Source organism: Bombina bombina, chromosome 5, assembly GCF_027579735.1.
Source record: "Bombina bombina isolate aBomBom1 chromosome 5, aBomBom1.pri, whole genome shotgun sequence".
Lineage (NCBI taxonomy): Eukaryota > Metazoa > Chordata > Amphibia > Anura > Bombinatoridae > Bombina > Bombina bombina.
Window position 1 is genome coordinate 1083142039 of NC_069503.1, and position 19199 is coordinate 1083161237.

Here is a 19199-nt window from a genome sequence, read left to right on the forward strand (position 1 = left end):
AATAGCACAATGACTTAGATACATGTAAGTTGTGTTTTAAATGTATAAATGTATAACAGAGAACTTGAATAGATTACAAGCATATTTGCAATATATGCTCCTTTACAAAAGAACACTTTAAAAAAAAAAAGATTAATGCATGAGTAATAATAATATTTTCATGCACTACTTTTGACACATCGTAGGCTGCGTGCATGCACATTTCTCTACCAATGGCACTGGGAGCATGCTTTAGCATAAATGTGCATGTGCTTAGCCTAATTAATCACTGCACTGCCTACAAAATAAATAAAGTACTTAAAATTGTGAATTGTTACTAGGAACAAATATAGCTCCTACACTGATCAGACAATTGCTGTGAAGAACAAAATCAGACAAATAAATGTTAAAATCACATTATAAATGGTTTTTATTTGCTACTCATCATTTTTTTTATGAGAAAAGAGTTTAAAAGTAATTTTTTTGAATTATGCATTTTTGTATTTGAAATGCCTTGTATATGATTTCATATGTGGTCTTTATATACCTTTATCATAAATGAATTGGTTATCATCTTTAATTGTAACTTTTCACTATTAAATGTGAAATGGAAACAACAGTACAAAATCAAATCAATTTCAAGATATACTTACCTCCATAACATTTTACATTTTAGCTTATTTTTTTTATAGTTAAACTACCTTAGTAATGTACCAAACCCAAACTCATGCTTGCTGGTCACAGACTGTGATAATTATAGAAATCTTTTTGTAATTTTCTTCTGTATGTTTGAAATCTGTAGTTTCTATTGTGATTAAAAAACCCATGACTGTGAGCAGTACTGATTTTCTTTGGTCAGTATTCCAAAAGTGCAAATTTGACTATCGCATGCATGAATATTAAAGGGACAAGAAACCCAATTTTTTTTCTTTCATGATTCAGAGAGGGATATACAATTTTAAACAACTTTCCTTTTTATTTATCTTATAAAACTTGTATAATTCTCTTGGTATTCTTTGTTGAAGCAGCAGCAATACACTACTGAAAGATAGCTGAACACATCTAGATGAGCCAATGACAAAAGCCATATATTTGTAACAACAAAGCAGCCACTAACTCCTAGCAGTACATAACTGCTCCATACCCTACTTAGATGTGCTTTTTAACAAAGATTACCAAGAAAATGCAGCAAATTATATAATAGAAATGAATTGGAAAGACATTTAAAATTGCATGATCTATCTGAATCATGATTGTTTAGTGTTGACTTTACTGTCCCTTTACACTATGAAATAAAACAAAGAAATGTTGTCTAATGTTGAGAACTTGCTGTAGGTAATGTGAATACAATGAATGTGCAGAGCCCTTCAAACCTGTTTAATTTAAAAACAAGGAACCTTTTATAAACCCCACTAATATCTATAATAATGGTCAGAGTGTAAAACATTATATTAATTATATATTTAATTCATAGATTAAATACATTTATTTGAATAAATACAATGTTTAAAACAAACGAGAGAGAAACCAAGCTCCCACACTTTAAAGGGACATTCTAGGCCAAAATAAACTTTCATGATTCAGATAGAGCATGTAATTTTAAACAATTTTCCAATTTACTTTTATCACCAATTTTGCTTTGTTCTCTTGGTATTCTTAGTTGAAAGCTTAACCTAGGAGGTTCATATGCTAATTTCTTAGACCTTGAAGGCCACCTATTTTCAGAATGCATTTTAACAGTTTTTCACCACTAGAGGGTGTTAGTTCACGTGTTTCATATAGATAACACTGTGCTCGTGCACGTGAAGTTATCTGGGAGCAGGCACTGATTGGCTAAACTGCAAGTCTGTCAAAAGAACTGAAATAAAGGGGCAGTTTGCAGAGGCTTAGATACAAGATAATCACAGAGGTTAAAAGTATATTAATATAACTGTGTTGGTTATGCACAACTGGGGAATGGGTAATAAAGGGATAATCTATCTTTTAAAAAAATAAAAAGTTTGGTGTAGACTGTCCCTTTAAACTAGCCTCATCAAAGGTAAATATGTCAGCATCAGCCGATGCATTATGTGATTGGCTGATGCTAATATGGCATAGGGGCTGGCTCTGTTTCTTGTGATTAGTAATCACTGACTACTGGAGACCGCTATTTCTTAATATAAATTGTATTATTTAAAAAAAAAAAAAAAAAAAACTCTGCCACTATTACAACAAACACATGCAGTTTACAATTCTTCTTTCATATCTGAATACAGTTCAGTGCAACCATAAGCATGCAGGCAATCCCAGGACACCGTAATACCTAAGTTTTCTTGAGATGCTTGATCCAAAGAATGATTCCCTACTTAACATGACATTACTGTAAAGTGAAGCAGAAAATGTTAAGGTGAAAGCGTGTGAATATTCATGCAAAGCTTGAATGCAATGGAAACAAACTATAAATGAATTGGATATCTTTATTTTTACATGAAATTATGGTATATAATGGAATGAAAATTAAGTCAGAAATGTTATACCATGTGCACACAATTGCTACTTAATATTCTTAATATTAATATTTATTAGCTGCCAGAAACACACATAGTAATGAATTTATCCTCTTGACAGAATTGACACAAGTCTAACACATATAAAAATTGAGATTTTACGCTTATAGATATCAGTAACAAATACAGAGCAGGGATTTTATCTATGTTGGTTACCAGTAAAACCTTCCGACTGGTCATTTAATGTTTTCTTAAAGGGATAGGAAAATCAAAATTAAACTTGTATTATTCTGATAGAGTATGTCATTTTAAGACACTTTAAAATTCACTTCTATTTTCAAATGTGCTTTGTTCTCTGAGTATACATTGTTGAAAAAGAATACGCACATATCCTTCACTAGTGAAAGGTTGCTTATTGGTGTCTGCACACATTTGTCTTTTGTGATTGGCTAGCTAGATGTGTTCAGCTAGCTGCCAGTAGTGCAATGTTGTTCCTTCAGCAAAGGATAACAAGAGAATGAAGCACATTTGGTAATATAAGTAAATTGGACAGTTATTTAAACTTGTATGTTCTATTCAAAAATCATTAAAAAAATGGGGGTTTCCTTTCCCTTTAAGTAGCACACACAAACCAGTAATTTAACTCATTTTGTCACATTGAGACAGTAATCATGTTAATCTTTTGTGTCAGCAATACCTAGCACAGTACTATACAACATTTTTAATCCCATTATTTCTAGTAAATTATAGAGCAGTACATTTACTTTATAAAGTGGTGTTTACCTGTTCTTTTCATTCAAACCTTTCCATACACCCTTCTCTGACCCTGCACATGCATAATACTGCAGATCATGATCAGTGTATATTGTAAAGGATCAAGGTCTTTAAAAATGTAGAAGCAGAACAGGTTGCCTGTTCTGGACATATACCTGTCTTTTTGTATTTTCTTTTTGTACAGATGTTACTGGACAGTTGGTTGGAATACTGAACTTTCTGGTACAACACTGAACATCTGAACGCCCTAGCAATGCATTGCATTTTCTATGCTAAATCATCCTGTGTTACAAACTAACTGATGGTAAACATAATATTGTAATCAACTTTGTAATGTTATGTAAAAAGGCTACTTTGCATTTTTAACCTCAAGAGCAGCACATCCCAGTGCCAATATCAGGAGAATTTGCATAAATCCCAACATTTGCCAGATGCTATACAGAATTATGGAGATTACAGTAAATGTGGGTACTGGCACTCCAGTATTTTGTGTGCTGGGCCGCTTGTGGGAGGGACAGAGTCATGGATGGAGATCAGGATTGTATGTGATGTGGGCGTGTCTAGGTGGTGTGTGGGTGTGTCTGGACAGGGCATGGGAGAAGTTCGATCAGTCCCTTAAAGGGACAGTCTACAATAGAATTTTTGTTGTTTTAAAAGATAGATAATTCCTTTATTACCCATTCTCCAATTTTGCAAAACCAACACAGTTATATTAATATACTTTTTACCTCTGTGATTACCTTGTATCTAAGCATCTTCTGATAGCCCCCTGATCACATGACTGTGACTATTTAAAATCTATTGACTTGCATTTAGTACTGTGTTGTGCTAACTCTTCAATAACTTCATGGGTGTGAACACATTGTTATCTACATGGCTCACATGAACTATTAGTTTCCTGTTGTGAAAAGCAAATGCAAAGGCATATGATTAAGAGGCTGTCAATAGAGCCTTTGAAACAGGCAGAAATTTAGAGGTTTACATTTTATAAAGTAGATTAATCTAACAATGTTGGTTGTGCAAAGCTGAGGAATGCGTAGTAAAGGGTTTATCTATCTTTTTAAACAATAACACATTTTGTGTAGACTGTCCCTTTAAAATCAGGACACTGAGGTGCTGCAAGTTTGGAAGTGTGCCATACATAAAAAAAACTGTTGACAATCCCATAGGATGGGGATGACTGGGAGCTATACATCTGCTGACACTGATTGATGCATAAGTTCTGTATATGTGTTTGATTGACAGACACGTGGGTGCAGTGTACATAAGCACAAGTCCGAGGCATGGAAGTCTCTGAGATCAAACCTTGTTAATGCTCCCTGTGCTGATGTTTTGGAATTATAATGCTAAAGTACTTTTTATACAAATAATATTGTACAATTGTTAATAATGCCCCTGCATATTTTATATTAGAATGTTAAAATGTGATAATTCAATGTCCAGCAAACTCAGGGACTACTGAAGAAACATGTCATTTAAAATTATATATATAAAACTTTTTTACTGAAGTTAATAATGTTAATTTATATGTCGGCTTTATGAATATTCTAAAAAATGATTCATTCAAATACTTTACCAAACTGATATCCATTTATCACAATCAGATGGACAAACTCAGATATATAATGTTACGTTACATTTAGGAGATGTAAGAACTGGCTGGAGAATGTCTAATACTAAGTGGTCCTGTCACTTTAAGTTCTCATTGAGACTGTCATGATGGCAACATCATGGCTGACAAATATCTCAATAATGTTACATCTAAGGGTAGCCCTAACACTAAGCTAACTGCAATCATTTACCCAGCCCTAATCTTAGGTCTAACTCAAACCCCTATTTGTAGCCCTAACTGAAATCCCTACTCCTAACCTTACCTTAGATCAAGATCTTTGGCTATGGAATTCCCTACACATTGACTTTGTTGGCTTACTCAAGATCTCCCGCCCTACCACATTAACCACCTATCTCCCTGGCTCCTTAGCTCTTTATCCTAAATTATGACCTCTTTATAACTTAACTCTTAGCTCCCATATTTCTCTAGTTCTTTAACCCTAATTTCAACCTTAAACTACTGCATTAACCCCTACTGCACCAATAAGGTAATAGTGAATTTACCTTTTTTTCCATGAATCAGACAGATAATGTGATTTTAAACAACTTTCCAATTCACTTTTATTATTAAAGTAGGTTCATTCTCTGGGTATCTTTTGTCGAAGGAGCAGTATGTACTTCTGGGAGCTAGCTGAACACATGTAGTGAACCAATGAGGCATTTGTGAGCAGTCATCAATCAGCTGCTAGCTCCCAGTAATGCATTGCTGCTCCTGAGCATACCTAAGCATGGTTTTCAACAAAGGATACCAAGAGAATTAAGTAAATTAGATCATATAAGTAAATTGGAAAGTTGTTTAAAATGTCATGCTCTGTCATGGGTTTCATATCCCTTTAAGGCTTTAATCCTAGCTTGATCTGACAGCACCATCCCCTCATCCTACCATTAACATCCTACCTCCCTGATTCCCCAGCACCACCTACATGACTGCTCACAATGCAACCCCCTCGGCACCAAAGGCTCTCTCCATGATTAAACTTCTAATACCCAAGGGACCAAAAACTTCTAAGGGCCCTTAATCTAACCACAAGCCTACCCTTTTAAAAAAAAATCCTTGCTTACATAAAATAAATAACTGCCCCTAAATGTTTTGTATTGTCCATCTCCAGCCTTTTCTGGCAGATACAAAAGGGAACCCTTGCACTACTCTTCTTCAAGGTTTGGGCAGGTCTGTTTTTTTGTAATATTTATTAGAATTGAGAAGAGAGTGAGAGCCCTATTTTTTTTTGATAGGGGGAGGGGGTTGACGGTGTTAGTTAGTGTAGTTTTTTTTTAGAGAGGCTTATTTACAGCTGAGGGTTCAAGGAGTAGGGGTTAAATTCTGGGTACAGTGGTTAATGTAATGGAGGAGGCCATGCGAAGGGTTAAAGAGTAAAAAACCAGGCCAAATTTTCATAATATTTGAAGTAGTGCACATGTGAAATAAACTACTGAACTGTTACTATGGTTACTAACCTGCTCTCAACTGATTATTTCACCTATCAGGTATCATGAAAATTGGGACCATTGGCATGCCTGAGGATCATGGGTGTAAAATACTGCTATACAGGGCCCTTGTGGTGCAGTGGGGGACAGTGTAGAATAAGGGACTGATAGAGTTAAGATTAATTTACAGTGTAAGGGATCTGGAAGGCAGAGGGCTAACATGATGGTGTCATTTAAGGAAGGATCACTGGTAGCAATGAAAAACTGGCTGGAAATAAATCATCCCATGAGCATCTGAAGGAATTGACTATCACCTAATGGTCATTAGTATAAAGAGCACAGCCTATACTGTTATATTAGTCTCAAATTCAATTTGAAAAGTTATTTCATTTTTTCGTTCAGGACAAAAAATATAGCATGTTTAAAGGGACACTGAACCCAAATTTTTTCTTTTGTGATTCAGATAGAGGCTCATTTTGTTTAATGGGTTTGGTTTGAGGCCTAATTAGTTATGCTGCTCCTTACACAGATCATAGTGGATATAGTAGTTTTTGCTTGGACTGAAATATCATGTTTGAAACAATAAACAATGTAATCTAAAATGCAAATAATACACCTCAGAATTCCAAAGTGTCATGCTACCAGTTTATAAGATGAGAGTAATAATCAATACGAGACATAAAACAGGGAAAGGATAAGTGCCAGTGGAGAACCAAGGAGAAGACCATACAGTTGTATGGATAGAATAAAGTACAGTCCCATAGTGATTTCTTGCAGACCTAGGTCATACCCAGGATACATTTTCCCCTTGTAAATTGTGTATGAAGATGACAATGCTTAGTGATGTGTCATTTGCAATAAGGAGAAACTTGATGACTACATTTTCATAAGCAAATCAAGAAGACACTGTTAGGAAGGTGAAAGATAGTCATCGCATGTGACCATCAAAAAACAGAACATTAGAGAACAATGTACTATTGTCCGTTGACTAAATATAATAAAAATGATGAGAAGACATCAATGGAGAAAAAAAAGAAATGCAGAAGGAAACATGGGGATAGATATAAACAGCATCACTTGAACAATGGGAACAAATGTGTGTTGAGTGATTAATAATAAAGAGAAAACCGTTAGGGAGAGGAGATGTTCCTTTTTGTGTTGGAGAAATGTGACAATAAGAAGAATTTTTTCAACAGTTAACAGTGAGGGTAATACAGACGAATCATCACCGAATCTGATTTAAAATTTGATAGAAAGATGTTAAATATGATGGATAGGAATGTGTTATTCAATGAGTATTTTAACTGTCTGTACAATAAATGGTGAAAACCAACCAGGAGAAGATGTTTAGGCACAGTTGAAGGTAGAGAAAATAGAATGATTTATAAATCGTAAAGTAAAAGCACCCTTAAAACATGGTACAGGTACCAACTTTTAGATGTATTTTTTTAAAGGAAATAAAAAAAAGTTTAATAGCATGTATTTCATGAAAGAAATATATTTGTAAACACAGTATTTCATTTAAAAGCAGTTCATACCAGTTTAGAAATGTAGACAGATGTTTACTATTTGGAGAAAAAATTTGGAATACTAATCTCTAAAGATGACTGAAAAATAATCTATAATAAACAAGCAGCTAAACTGTCTCTTCCCAGATGCTTGAATTAAATTATAAGACTTCAACCAGATGGTATATCTCAACTAAAATAATGAAACCAGTTATTTTCTGGCACATTTAATTTGTCCAAGAGGGGGATGAGGTGCTAAAACCATCCAGTCTTTGAAACCAAGTGTTGGATACAATCTCCTGTCGCATGGACCTGCAGGTCTGTATGGATCCTTTCATGATAAATAACCCTAATTAAATCTGATTACAAGAACTGTGCTTTCCTATCTCAAATCTTGATAAATGCTACAGACAAATTAATAGCTAGACATCAGAAATCATGGATCCCCTAGGGAGTTGGGGTCCCCTAGGGTTTGGCATCCACTAGTATAATATGGGGCATTACTGCTTGAAATCTTGGATACTAATGGACTATGAATATTTCATAATTAATGTAGATGCTGTATAAATTTAAGAACTGCCCTCACCTCTAATTAATTATAGTCCTCTATAGATATCCAGTCTTGGGAATATTTACTTATCCTTCTCAGAATATATTCATCTTTTTAATTTTATCTATCAATTTTATCTAATGGTGGACACATTTTTTTTCTCCATTTCTTTTTGCCAGTTCTTACTAGTTTATTAGTCTGTTAATTAGATTATACTGGACATTTATTTATATGATGTTTGTTTTACTTAAAGGGACATAAAACCCATTTTTTTCTTTCATTATTTAGATAGAACATACAATTTTAAACAACTTTCTAATTTACTTCTATCATCATATTTTCTTTGTTTTCTTATTATCCTTATTTGAAAAGCAAAAATGTAAGCTCAAGAGCGTGCACATGTCTACAGTACTATATGGCAACAGTTTTGCAACAATGTTATACATTAGCAAGAGCACTAGATGGCAGCACTATTTCCTGTCATGTAGTGCTTCAGGCATGTGCATGCTACCTACATTAGGTATCTCTTTAACAAAGAATAACATGAGTATGAAATACATTTGATAATAGAAGTAAATTGGAAACTTCTTAAAAATTGTATTCTCTATCTGAATCATGAAAGAAAAATGTATGGTTTAATGTTCCTTTAAAGGGATACAAAACCCATTTTTTTTCTTTCTAAATGTAGCCACCAATCAGAAAGCGCTACACAGGTGCTGAACCAAAACTGGGCCGGACCCTATGCATACATTCCTGCTTTATCAAATAAAGATAGAAAGACAACAAAGAAAAAATATAATAGGAGTAAATTAGAAAGATCTTAATCATGAAAGAAAAAAAAAGGGTTTTGTGGCCCTTTAACCCCTTAACGACCGAGGACGTGCCAGGCACGTCCTACAAAAAACAGTCATTAACAAACATGATTGCTTTAGATGCTTTTAGGGTATTGCAGTGATGCCTCGATATTGAGGCATCCTGGAATACCCTTTTTTAAGCCACTGATGCATAGAGCGCCACTCTGTGGCCCTCTCTGCATCGGCCAGCGATGTTGCTGATCGTTGGTGGGAGCCATAACAGGGAGGCAGGTGGACGGCTAATCCCTGGTACACTTCCTGTTAGGCGGAATGATGGTGCCGGTATAGAGCGTGGGCATGCACGTGCATGGGGGGGGAGCAGGTGGGACTAGGACTGCTACACTACAGAAAAGTGTAAGGGATGGAGGGAGAGGGGGTAATAAATGTTGGGAAAGGGATCTGGGAGGAGGTAGGGTATTGAGGGGGGCAGCTACACTACAAAAAATTAAGTTTTTATTTATTTCTTTATAAAAAAAAAAGGCTTTTTGTTAACAAACTGGGACAGCTGCTAGTACCCAAGATGGTGGCAACTAGGTAGAGGGGGTGGGTAAGAGAGCTTTTTGGGGGAGATCAGGGAGGTTGGGGGCTAAGAGGGGATCTAACACTTCAAAATAAATATTAAAAAAAAAAATGTCTTTTATTTTAGTACTGGCAGACTTTCTGCCAGTACTAAAGATGGCGATGACAATTGTGAGGTGGGGGAGGGAAGAGAGCTGTTTGAAGATTGTCAGGGAGGAATCAGGGGTGGGATGTGTCAGGTGGGGGGCTGACCTTTATTATTATTATTATTATTATCAGGTATTTGTAGAGCGCCAACAGATTCTGCAGCGCTATAAACATAGGCGGTATACACGATAACCTTTATAGGGAACAGATGGGTACAGGGCCTTGCCGAGAGTTGCACTGTTGTAGTTGGCTCTTATGAAGGCAATCTACTAACAGCTGGGCTCATAGGCTTACAGTCTAAGGGGTTCAAGAGGAAAGCAATGGACTTAGGAAAGGTTAGTGTAGGATGTATGCAACCCTGAACAGTAGAGTCTGTAGAGAGCGCATGAAGCTGTTAAAACTAGGGGAGAGTCTTATGGAGCGAGGCAGGGAGTTCCACAAGATGGGAGCCAGTCTGGAGAAATCCTGTAAATAGGAATTTGGGGAAGTAACAAGAGAGGAGGAGAGTAGGAGATCATGAGCAGAGCGAAGAGGATGGGAGGGAGATTATCTGGAGACAAGCTCTGAAATGTAGGGGGGAGCAGTGCAGTTGATGGCTTTGTATGTCAGAGTGAGGATTTTGTGTTTAATCCTGGAGACAAGAGGAAGCCAGTGAAGGGATTGGCAGAGAGGTGCAGCAGAAGAATAGTGACATGTAAGGAAGATGAACCTGGCAGAGGCATTCATTATGGATTGTAAAGGAGCTAGGCGGCAGCTAGGTAGACCAGAGAGGACGGAGTTGTAATAGTCAAAGCAAGAAAGGATGAGAGAGTGGATTAAAATCTTAGTTGTGTCTTGTGTAAGGAAATGTCTAATTTTAGATATGTTTTTAAGGTGGAAGCAGCAAGCTTTAGCAAAGGACTGAATGTGAGGAGTGAAAGATAGGTCTGAGTCAAGTGTGACCCCAAGATATCGGGCATGCGGGGTAGGGGTAATGATGTAATTATCAACATATGTAGAAAATTGGGGGCTAAAATTAACCCTACAAGCTACCTAATTAACCCCTTTACTGCTGGGCATAAAACAAGTGTGGTGTGCAGCGGCATTTAGCGGCCTTCTAATTACCAAAATGCAATGCCAAAGCCATATATGACTGCTATTTCTGAACAAATGGGATCCCAGAGAAGCATTTACAACCATTTGTGCCATGATTGCACTAGCACTAACTGTTTGTAAATAATTTCAGTTAGAAACCTAAAATTGTTAACAAATTGTTTTATTTGATCGCATTTGGTGGTGAAATGATTGCATGAAATATACCACAATGGGCCTAGATCAATACTTTGGTACCTAATTAAAGCCTTCACTGCTGGTCGTAATACAAGTGGGGTGCGCAGTGGCATTTAGCGGCCTTCTAATTACCAAAAAGTAATGCTAAAGCCATAAATGTCTGCTATTTCTGAACAAAGGGGATCCCAGAGAAGAATTTACAACCATTTATTCCATAATTGCACAAGCTGTTTGTAAACAATTTCAGAGAAAAACATAAAGTTTGTGAAAAAGTTTATTAAAAAATTAATGATTTTTTTTATTTGATCGCATTTGGCGGTGAAATTGTGGCATGACATATACCAAAATGGGCCTAGATCAATACTTTGGGTTGGCTACTAAAAAAAATACATACATGTGAAGGGTTATTCAGGGATTCCTGACATATATCAGTATTACAATGTAACTATCGCTAATTTTGAAAAAAAAAAATGGTTTGGAAATAGCAAAGTGCTAATTGTACTTATTGCCCTATAACTTACAAAAAAGCAAAGAACATGTAAACATTGGGTATTTCTAAACTCAGGACAAAATTTAAAAACTATTTAACATGGGTGTTTTTTGGTGGTTGTAGATGTGTAACAGATTTTGGGGGTCAAAGTTAGAAAAAGTGTGTTTTTTTTCCATTTTTTCATCGTATTTTATAATTGTTTTATATAGAAAATTATAAGATATGATGAACATAATGGTATCTTTAGAAAGTACATTTAAAGGTGAGAAAAACGGTATATAATATGTGTGCGTACAGTAAATGAGTAAGAGGAAAGTTACAGTCAAAATAGCCCTGGTCCCAAACGGTAAGAAAATTGAAAAGTGCTGTGGTCACCAAGGGGTTAAGGGTTAAATGTCTTATATCTTATCTAACCTATTTTCCTAATAATACAAAATAAATGAATTAATGTAGATAGCCAGTTAATGTCATACAATTCACTGGTGATCACTGAACATAGGAGAAAGCCAATACATTTTAAGTAGATTGTGTGTAGCAATAATCATTGTCAGATATATGTAATATCCAGTTTATCATAATGAAATGCAGCATGATACATTCCTTTATATGAAGGCAACGAGGCAATGCATGGAAGCAAAATATTTGTTAGATTTTGTACTAACAGCAAAGAAAATTAATTTCAGGGGAATAAAATACATTCACGTTTGTGTTTTTACTATTAATAAAAAGAGGACTTGTTTTTATCACAAAACACAGGAAGAGATTATCCTACCACCAAAAACAACACGTTAGTGGGATATGAAATCCAACCATTTTCTTTTGTGATTCAGACAGAGGATACCATTTTAAAAAGTTTCCAATGACTTGTATTATCAAATTTGCTTTGTTCCCATGATATTCTGTATTGAATAGATACCTAGGTAGTCATCTGGTGCTTTACATGGCCGGAAATAGTGAAGCCATCTAGAACTCTTGCAAATGGATACAATTCTTCCAAAACTGCTGCTCTATAAATGGGCCGGCTCCTAAGCTAATGTCCCTGTTTTTCAACAAAAGATACCAAGAGAACAAAGAAAAATAGATAATAGAAGTAAATTAGAAAGTTGTTTAAAATCGCATTCTTTGGCCTCTAGTTATCAAGGTCTGTCGGACCTGATCCGACAGTGCAGATCAGGTCCGACAGACCTCGCTGGATAAGGTGAGCAATACGCTCGCCGTATTCAGCATTGCACCAGCAGCTCACAAGAGCTGCTGGTGCAACGCCGCCCCCTGCAGACTTACGGCCAATCGGCCACCAGCATGGAGGTGTCAATCAACCTGATTGTACTCGATCGGGTTGATTTCCGGCGATGTCTGTCCGCCTGCTCAGAGCAGGCGGACAGGTTATGGAGCAGCGGTCTTTGTGATCGCTGCTCCATAACTGCTGTTTCTGGTGAGCCTGCAGGCTCGCCAGAAACACGGGGCATCAAGCTCCATTCGGAGCTTGATACATATGCCCCCATATCTGAATCATGAAAGAAACATTTTGGGTTTTCATATCCCTTTAAGTGAATGAATGCTAAGTGCCCCTTTCTGAGATTAAAATGCCTCTGCTGTGCTGCATATATGGGTAAATCAATTAAAGAGTGAATTTTTATTTAGATGTTTCTTCAGATTGGAGGTTAATGCAGATAAATTGGAAAATTACAGGACCAAAAAAAAAACTGAATATGTTAGGTATTTAACCCCTTAATGACCGAGGACGTGCAGGGTACGTCCTCAAAAAAAAGGCAGTTAACGCCTGAGGACGTACCCTGCACGTCCTCGGTGTGGAAAGCAGCTGGAAGCGATCCTGCTCGCTTCCAGCTGCTTTCCGGTTATTGCAGTGATGCCTCGATATGGAGGCATCCTGCAATAACTTTACATGGCCATCCGATGCAGAGAGAGCCACTCTGTGGCCCTCCCTGCACCGGACATCGATGGCCGGTATCGTTGGTGGGTGGGAGCCGACTTGGGAGGCGGGTGGGCGGCCATCGGTGTATCCTCTGACATCAAGGGGGGCGGGATCGGAGGTGGGGCCGTTAGGGGGCGCGGGGGAGCGCGCACGTGCACGGAGGTTGGCGGGTGGGCGCGTGCACGGGGCGGGAGCGGGTGGGAACCGCTACACTACGGAAAATATTGCTAGGAAAAAATGGCCAAATCTTGTTTGTGCAAAAGCACAAAAATAGATCGTGGAGGGGTGGGGGGTTGGTTTTGTGTGGGGGGAAGCTACACTACAGAAAATTTTAATAAAAATAAAAAAAAAACATATTTTCTTCTAAACTGGGTACTGGCAGACAGCTGCCAGTACCCAAGATGGCGCATATTAAGTTAGAGTGGGAGGGTTATAGAGCTGTTTGGGGGGGATCAGTGAGGTTGGGGGCTAAGGGGGGGATAGTACACAGCAGCATATGTAAATATGCTTTTTAAAAACACAAAAAAACAACAAATATAGCTTTTATTTTAGTACTGGCAGACTTTCTGCCAGTACTTAAGATGGCGGGGACAATTGTGGGGTGGGGGAGGGAAGAGAGCTGTTTGGGAGGGATCAGGGGGTCTGATGTTTCAGGTGGGAGGCTGAGCTCTACACTAAATGTGATATTAACCCTGCAAGCTCCCTACAAGCTACCTAATTAACCCCTTCACTGCTCGCCATAATACACGTGTGATGCGCAGCGGTATTTAGCGGCCTTCTAAATACCAAAAAGCAACGCCAAAGCCATATATGTCTGCTATTTCTGAACAAAGGGGATCCCAGAGAAGCATTTACAACCATTTGTGCCATAATTGCACAAGCTGTTTGTAAATGATTTCAGTGAGAAACCTAAAATTGTGAAAAATTTAACGTTTTTTTTAATTTGATTGCATTTGGCGGTGAAATGGTGGCATGAAATATACCAAAATGGGCCTAGATCAATACTTGGGGTTGTCTACTACACTACACTAAAGCTAAAATTACCCCAAAAAGCTCCCTACATGCTCCCTAATTAACCCCTTCACTGCTGGGCATAATACACGTGTGGTGCGCAGTGGCATTTAGTGGCATTCTAATTACCAAAAAACAACACCAAAGCCATATAAGTCTGCTACTTCTGAACAAAGGGGATCCCAGAGAAGAATTTACAACCATTTGTGCCATAATTGCACAAGCTGTTTGTAAATAATTTCAGTGAGAATCCTAAAGTTTGTGAAAAAATTTGTGAAAAAGTGAACAATTTTTTTTATTTGATCGCATTTGGCGGTGAAATGGTGGCATGAAATATACCAAAATTGGCCTAGATCAATACTTTGGGATGTCTACTAAAAAAAAATATATACATGTCAATGGATATTCAGAGATTCCTGAAAGATATTAGTGTTCTAATGTAACTAGCGCTAATTTTGAAAAAAAAAAAATGGTTTGGAAATAGCAAAGTGCTATTTGTATTTATGGCCCTATAACTTGCAAAAAAAGCAAAGAACATGTAAACATTGGGTATTTCTAAACTCAGGACAAAATTTAGAAAATATTTAGCATGGGTGTTTTTTGGTGGTTGTAGATGTGTAACAGATTTTGGGGGTCAAAGTTAGAAAAAGTGTATTTTTTTTCAATTTTTTTTTTTCCTCATATTTTATAATTTTTTTTATAGTAAATTATAAAATATGATAAAAATAATGGTAGAAAGTCCATTTAATGGCGAGAAAAACGGTATATAATATGTGTGGGAACAGTAAATGAGTAAGAGGAAAATTACAGCTAAACACAAACACAGCAAAAATGTAAAAATAGCCTTGGTCCCAAACGGACAGAAAATGGAAAAGTGCTGTGGTCATTAAGGGGTTAAGTAATTAACCTAAGTGTGTTACAATTATATTTGAATAACTACACTAACATTAATTATTAGTAAAGGAATACATTGAAATCAATTACATGGAAAATGAGTAGTAGCTGTTTTTTATTTTGGTAATGTACGTTTTAATGGGATATACAAGTATTTCCCAAGCTGTTTTATGGAACCACGGTAGTCTACAAGAATATTATTTTTGACCTAGATGCTAATATCAAGGGATTAATAATTTAAAGTGCAAGGAAATAAACTAATGTCACTAGAATTGGATGTTTAAATCTTTGACCAGTGCCATCTGCGGGAGTAGTCAGTGTGATCCATGGGGGTAGTTTGACAGTCTAGGAGTGGAGTCTGAATTAGTGGGTGCGCCTGGAAAATTTGGAAGCGGAAATAAGATGTCTCCGTGTGGGGTTTATAAATACATAATTAGGGTAGGGTAAGGGGAGGAGAAACAGAAAATCCCAAACCATAACAAATATGCAAATATGTATTCACTCCATCTGTGGCAATAGAGAAAAACCTATTTTGCAAAGACAACAGGAAAAAGGGGCAAAATAAATAACACATGTACATTGCATTGCTGTTTTGACAATGCTTGAAAAGACTTTAGTGACAAAATTTAAATGTGCATTACTGCATTTCAACCTAAATAGAATCAAGTTTAGAATACAGAATTGTTCATGCAATAGCTATCTCTGTGCATGGACATATGGCGCATATCTAACTATGTTCCATGCACCAGCATTTGAAAACAAGCGGCTAGATTACGAGTTTTGCTTTATGAGTGAAAAAGCAGCATTATGGCTCTTTTTCACTACCGCTGGTATTACGAGTCTTGCAGGTATATCTGTACTGCACACTTTTTTGGCCGTAACGCAAAGTAACTAATGCAGCTTTCAAAAAGTCAATTTTCAATGGAACTTCCATAGCGCTGGTATTACGAGTTTGCCTGTCCGGCCAAAAAGTGAGCGGTACAGCCCATACCGTCAAGATCCATACCGTAAACTGAAAGTCAGTAGTTATGGGTTTTACACTACAAAGATGTAACATAAAACTCATAACTAAAGTGCTAAAAAGTACACTAACACCCATAAACTACCTATTAACCCCTAAACCTCCCGCATCGCAAACACTAAAATAAAATTATTAACCTCTAATCTGCAACTCCCGACATCGCCACCACTATAATAAACATATTAACCCCTAAACTGCCGCACTCCTGCATCGTAAACACTAGTTAAATATTATTAACCCCTAATCTGCTGTCCCTAATATCGCCGCAACCTACATTACTGTTATTAACCCCTAATCTGCTGCCCCCAAAATCGCCGCCACTATACTAAAGTTATTAACCCCCAAACCTAACCCTAAGTCTAACCCTAACACCCACTAACTTAAATATAATTAAAATAATTCTAAATAAAACTTACTATTAATAACTAAATAATTCCTATTTACAACTAAATACTTACCTATAAAATAAAATAAAACCTAAGCTAGCTACAATATAACTAACTAATAGTTACATTGTATCTAGCTTATGTTTTATTTTTATTTCACAGGTAAGTTTGTATTTATTTTAACTAGGTAGAATAGTTACTAAATAGTTATTAAGCATTTACTAACTACCTAGCTAAAATAAATACAAATCTACCTGTAAAATAAAACCTAACCTGAGTTACACTAACACCTAACTTTACACTACAATTAAATAAATTACATTAATTAAATACAATTAACTAAATTACAAAAAAAACTAACATTAAATTACACAAAATAAAAAATTAATTATCAAATATTTAAACTAATTACACCTAATCTAATAGCCCTATCAAAATAAAAAGCCCCCCCCCCAAAAAAAAAATAAAAAAAAACCTAGCTTATACTAAACTGCTATTAGCCCTTAAAAGGGCCTTTTGCGGGGCATTGCCCCAAAGAAATCAGCTCTTTTACCTGTAAAAAAAAATACAAACAACCCCCAACAGTAAAACCCACCACCCACACAACCAAACCCCCAAAATAAAATCCTATCTGTTCCAATCAGCCAATAGAATTCAAGCTCAATCCTATTGGCTGATTGGGTCAGCCAATAGGATTGAAGCTCAATCCTATTGGCTGATTGCATCAGCCAATAGGATTTTTTCACCTTTAATTCCGATTGGCTGATAGGACTCTATCAGCCAATCGGAATTCAAGGGACGCCATCTTGGATGACGTCCCTTAAAGGAAACGTCATTATTCGTTAGCCATCGGAAGAAGAGGATGCTCCCCGCTGGATGTCTTGAAGATGGAGCCGCTCTGCGCCGGATCGATGAAGATAGAAGATGCTGTCTGGCTGAAGACTTCTACCAGCTTGGATGAAGACTTTGGACCGCTTGGATAAAGACTTCTGCCGGCTTTGATGAGGACCTCTGCTGCTTCATTGAGGATGGATGTCCGGTCTTCAAAAACTGTAAGTGGATCTTCGGGGGTTAGTGTTAGGTTTTTTTAAGGGTTTATTGGGTGGGTTTTATTTTTAGCTTATGGACTTTTGGCGGAAAAGAGCTAAACGCCCTTTTAAGGGCAATGCCCATCCAAATGCCCTTTTCAGGGCAATGGGGGGCTTTGTTTTTTTTAGATAGGATTTTATTTGGGGGGTTTGGTTGTGTGGCTGGTGGGTTTTACAGTTGGGGGGGTTGTTTGTATTTTTTTTACAGGTAAAAGAGCTGGTTTCTTTGGGGCAATGCTCCGCAAAAGGCACTTTTAAGGGCTATTAGCAGTTTAGTGTAGGCTAGGTTTTTTTTTTTATTTTGGGGGGCTTTTTTATTTTGATAGGGCTATTAGATTAGGTGTAATTAGTTTAAATATTTGATCATTTATTTTTTATTTTGTGTAATTTAGTGTTTTGTGTTTTTTTGTAATTTAGTTAATTGTATTTAATTAATGTAATTTATTTAATTGTAGTGTAAGGTTAGGTGTTAGTGTAACTCAGGTTAGGTTTTATTTTACAGGTAAATTTGTATTTATTTTTACTAGTTAGTAAATAGCTAATAACTATTTATTAACTGGTCTACCTAGTTAAAATAAAAACAAACTTAGCTGTGAAATAAAAATAAAACCTAAGATACATACAATGTAACTATTAGTTATATTGTAGCTAGCTTAGGGTTTATTTTACAGGTATTTAGTTTTAAATAGGAATTATTTAGGTATTAATTGTAATTTTTATTTAGATTTATTTTAATTATGTTAAAGTTAGTGGGTGTTAGTTTTAGGGTTAGACCTAGGGTTAGGTTTAGGGGGTTAATAACTTTAGTATAGTGGCGGCGACGTTGGGGGAGCCAGATTAGGGGTTAATAAGAGTAGGTAGGTAGCGACGACATTGGTGGCAGCAGATTAGGGGTTAATAAGTGTAATGTAGGTAGCAACGACATTGGGAGCAGCATAGAGCATATTTAGATATCTTGCACTGCCATATTGCCAAAACCCTTCCATTCTAAACTGATAGTCACTGATAATATGTGAACTTCTGTTTTGGCTGTAATGTCTTTTTAATTGAAGACCAAGTATAATTTAATTGTGTATTACATGCCTCTTTATTTGAGGAACACTAGTTTATTTAATATATTATATATTTTCTATCAATGAAAAATCTATAGGAATTGTACTTACTATAAACATTTTGTTATAACTATTAATAGTTCATTCAGGATTTATTTTACCCACTTCAATGGAGGGCATCTGATAAATGCACCTAAAAAGC

General features: G+C 36.4%; 1 protein-coding gene across 1 annotated transcript in view; it reads right to left on the bottom strand.

Moving 5' to 3' along the window:
* The window catches only part of KCNQ3 (potassium voltage-gated channel subfamily Q member 3), a 422819-nt gene that overhangs the window by 54432 nt on the left and 349188 nt on the right, over positions 1–19199 (bottom strand). The window contains exon 10 of the mRNA XM_053713209.1: positions 2282–2338. Within this exon, the coding sequence (XP_053569184.1) occupies positions 2282–2338 (57 nt within the window). The remainder of the gene's footprint in view (positions 1–2281; positions 2339–19199) is intronic.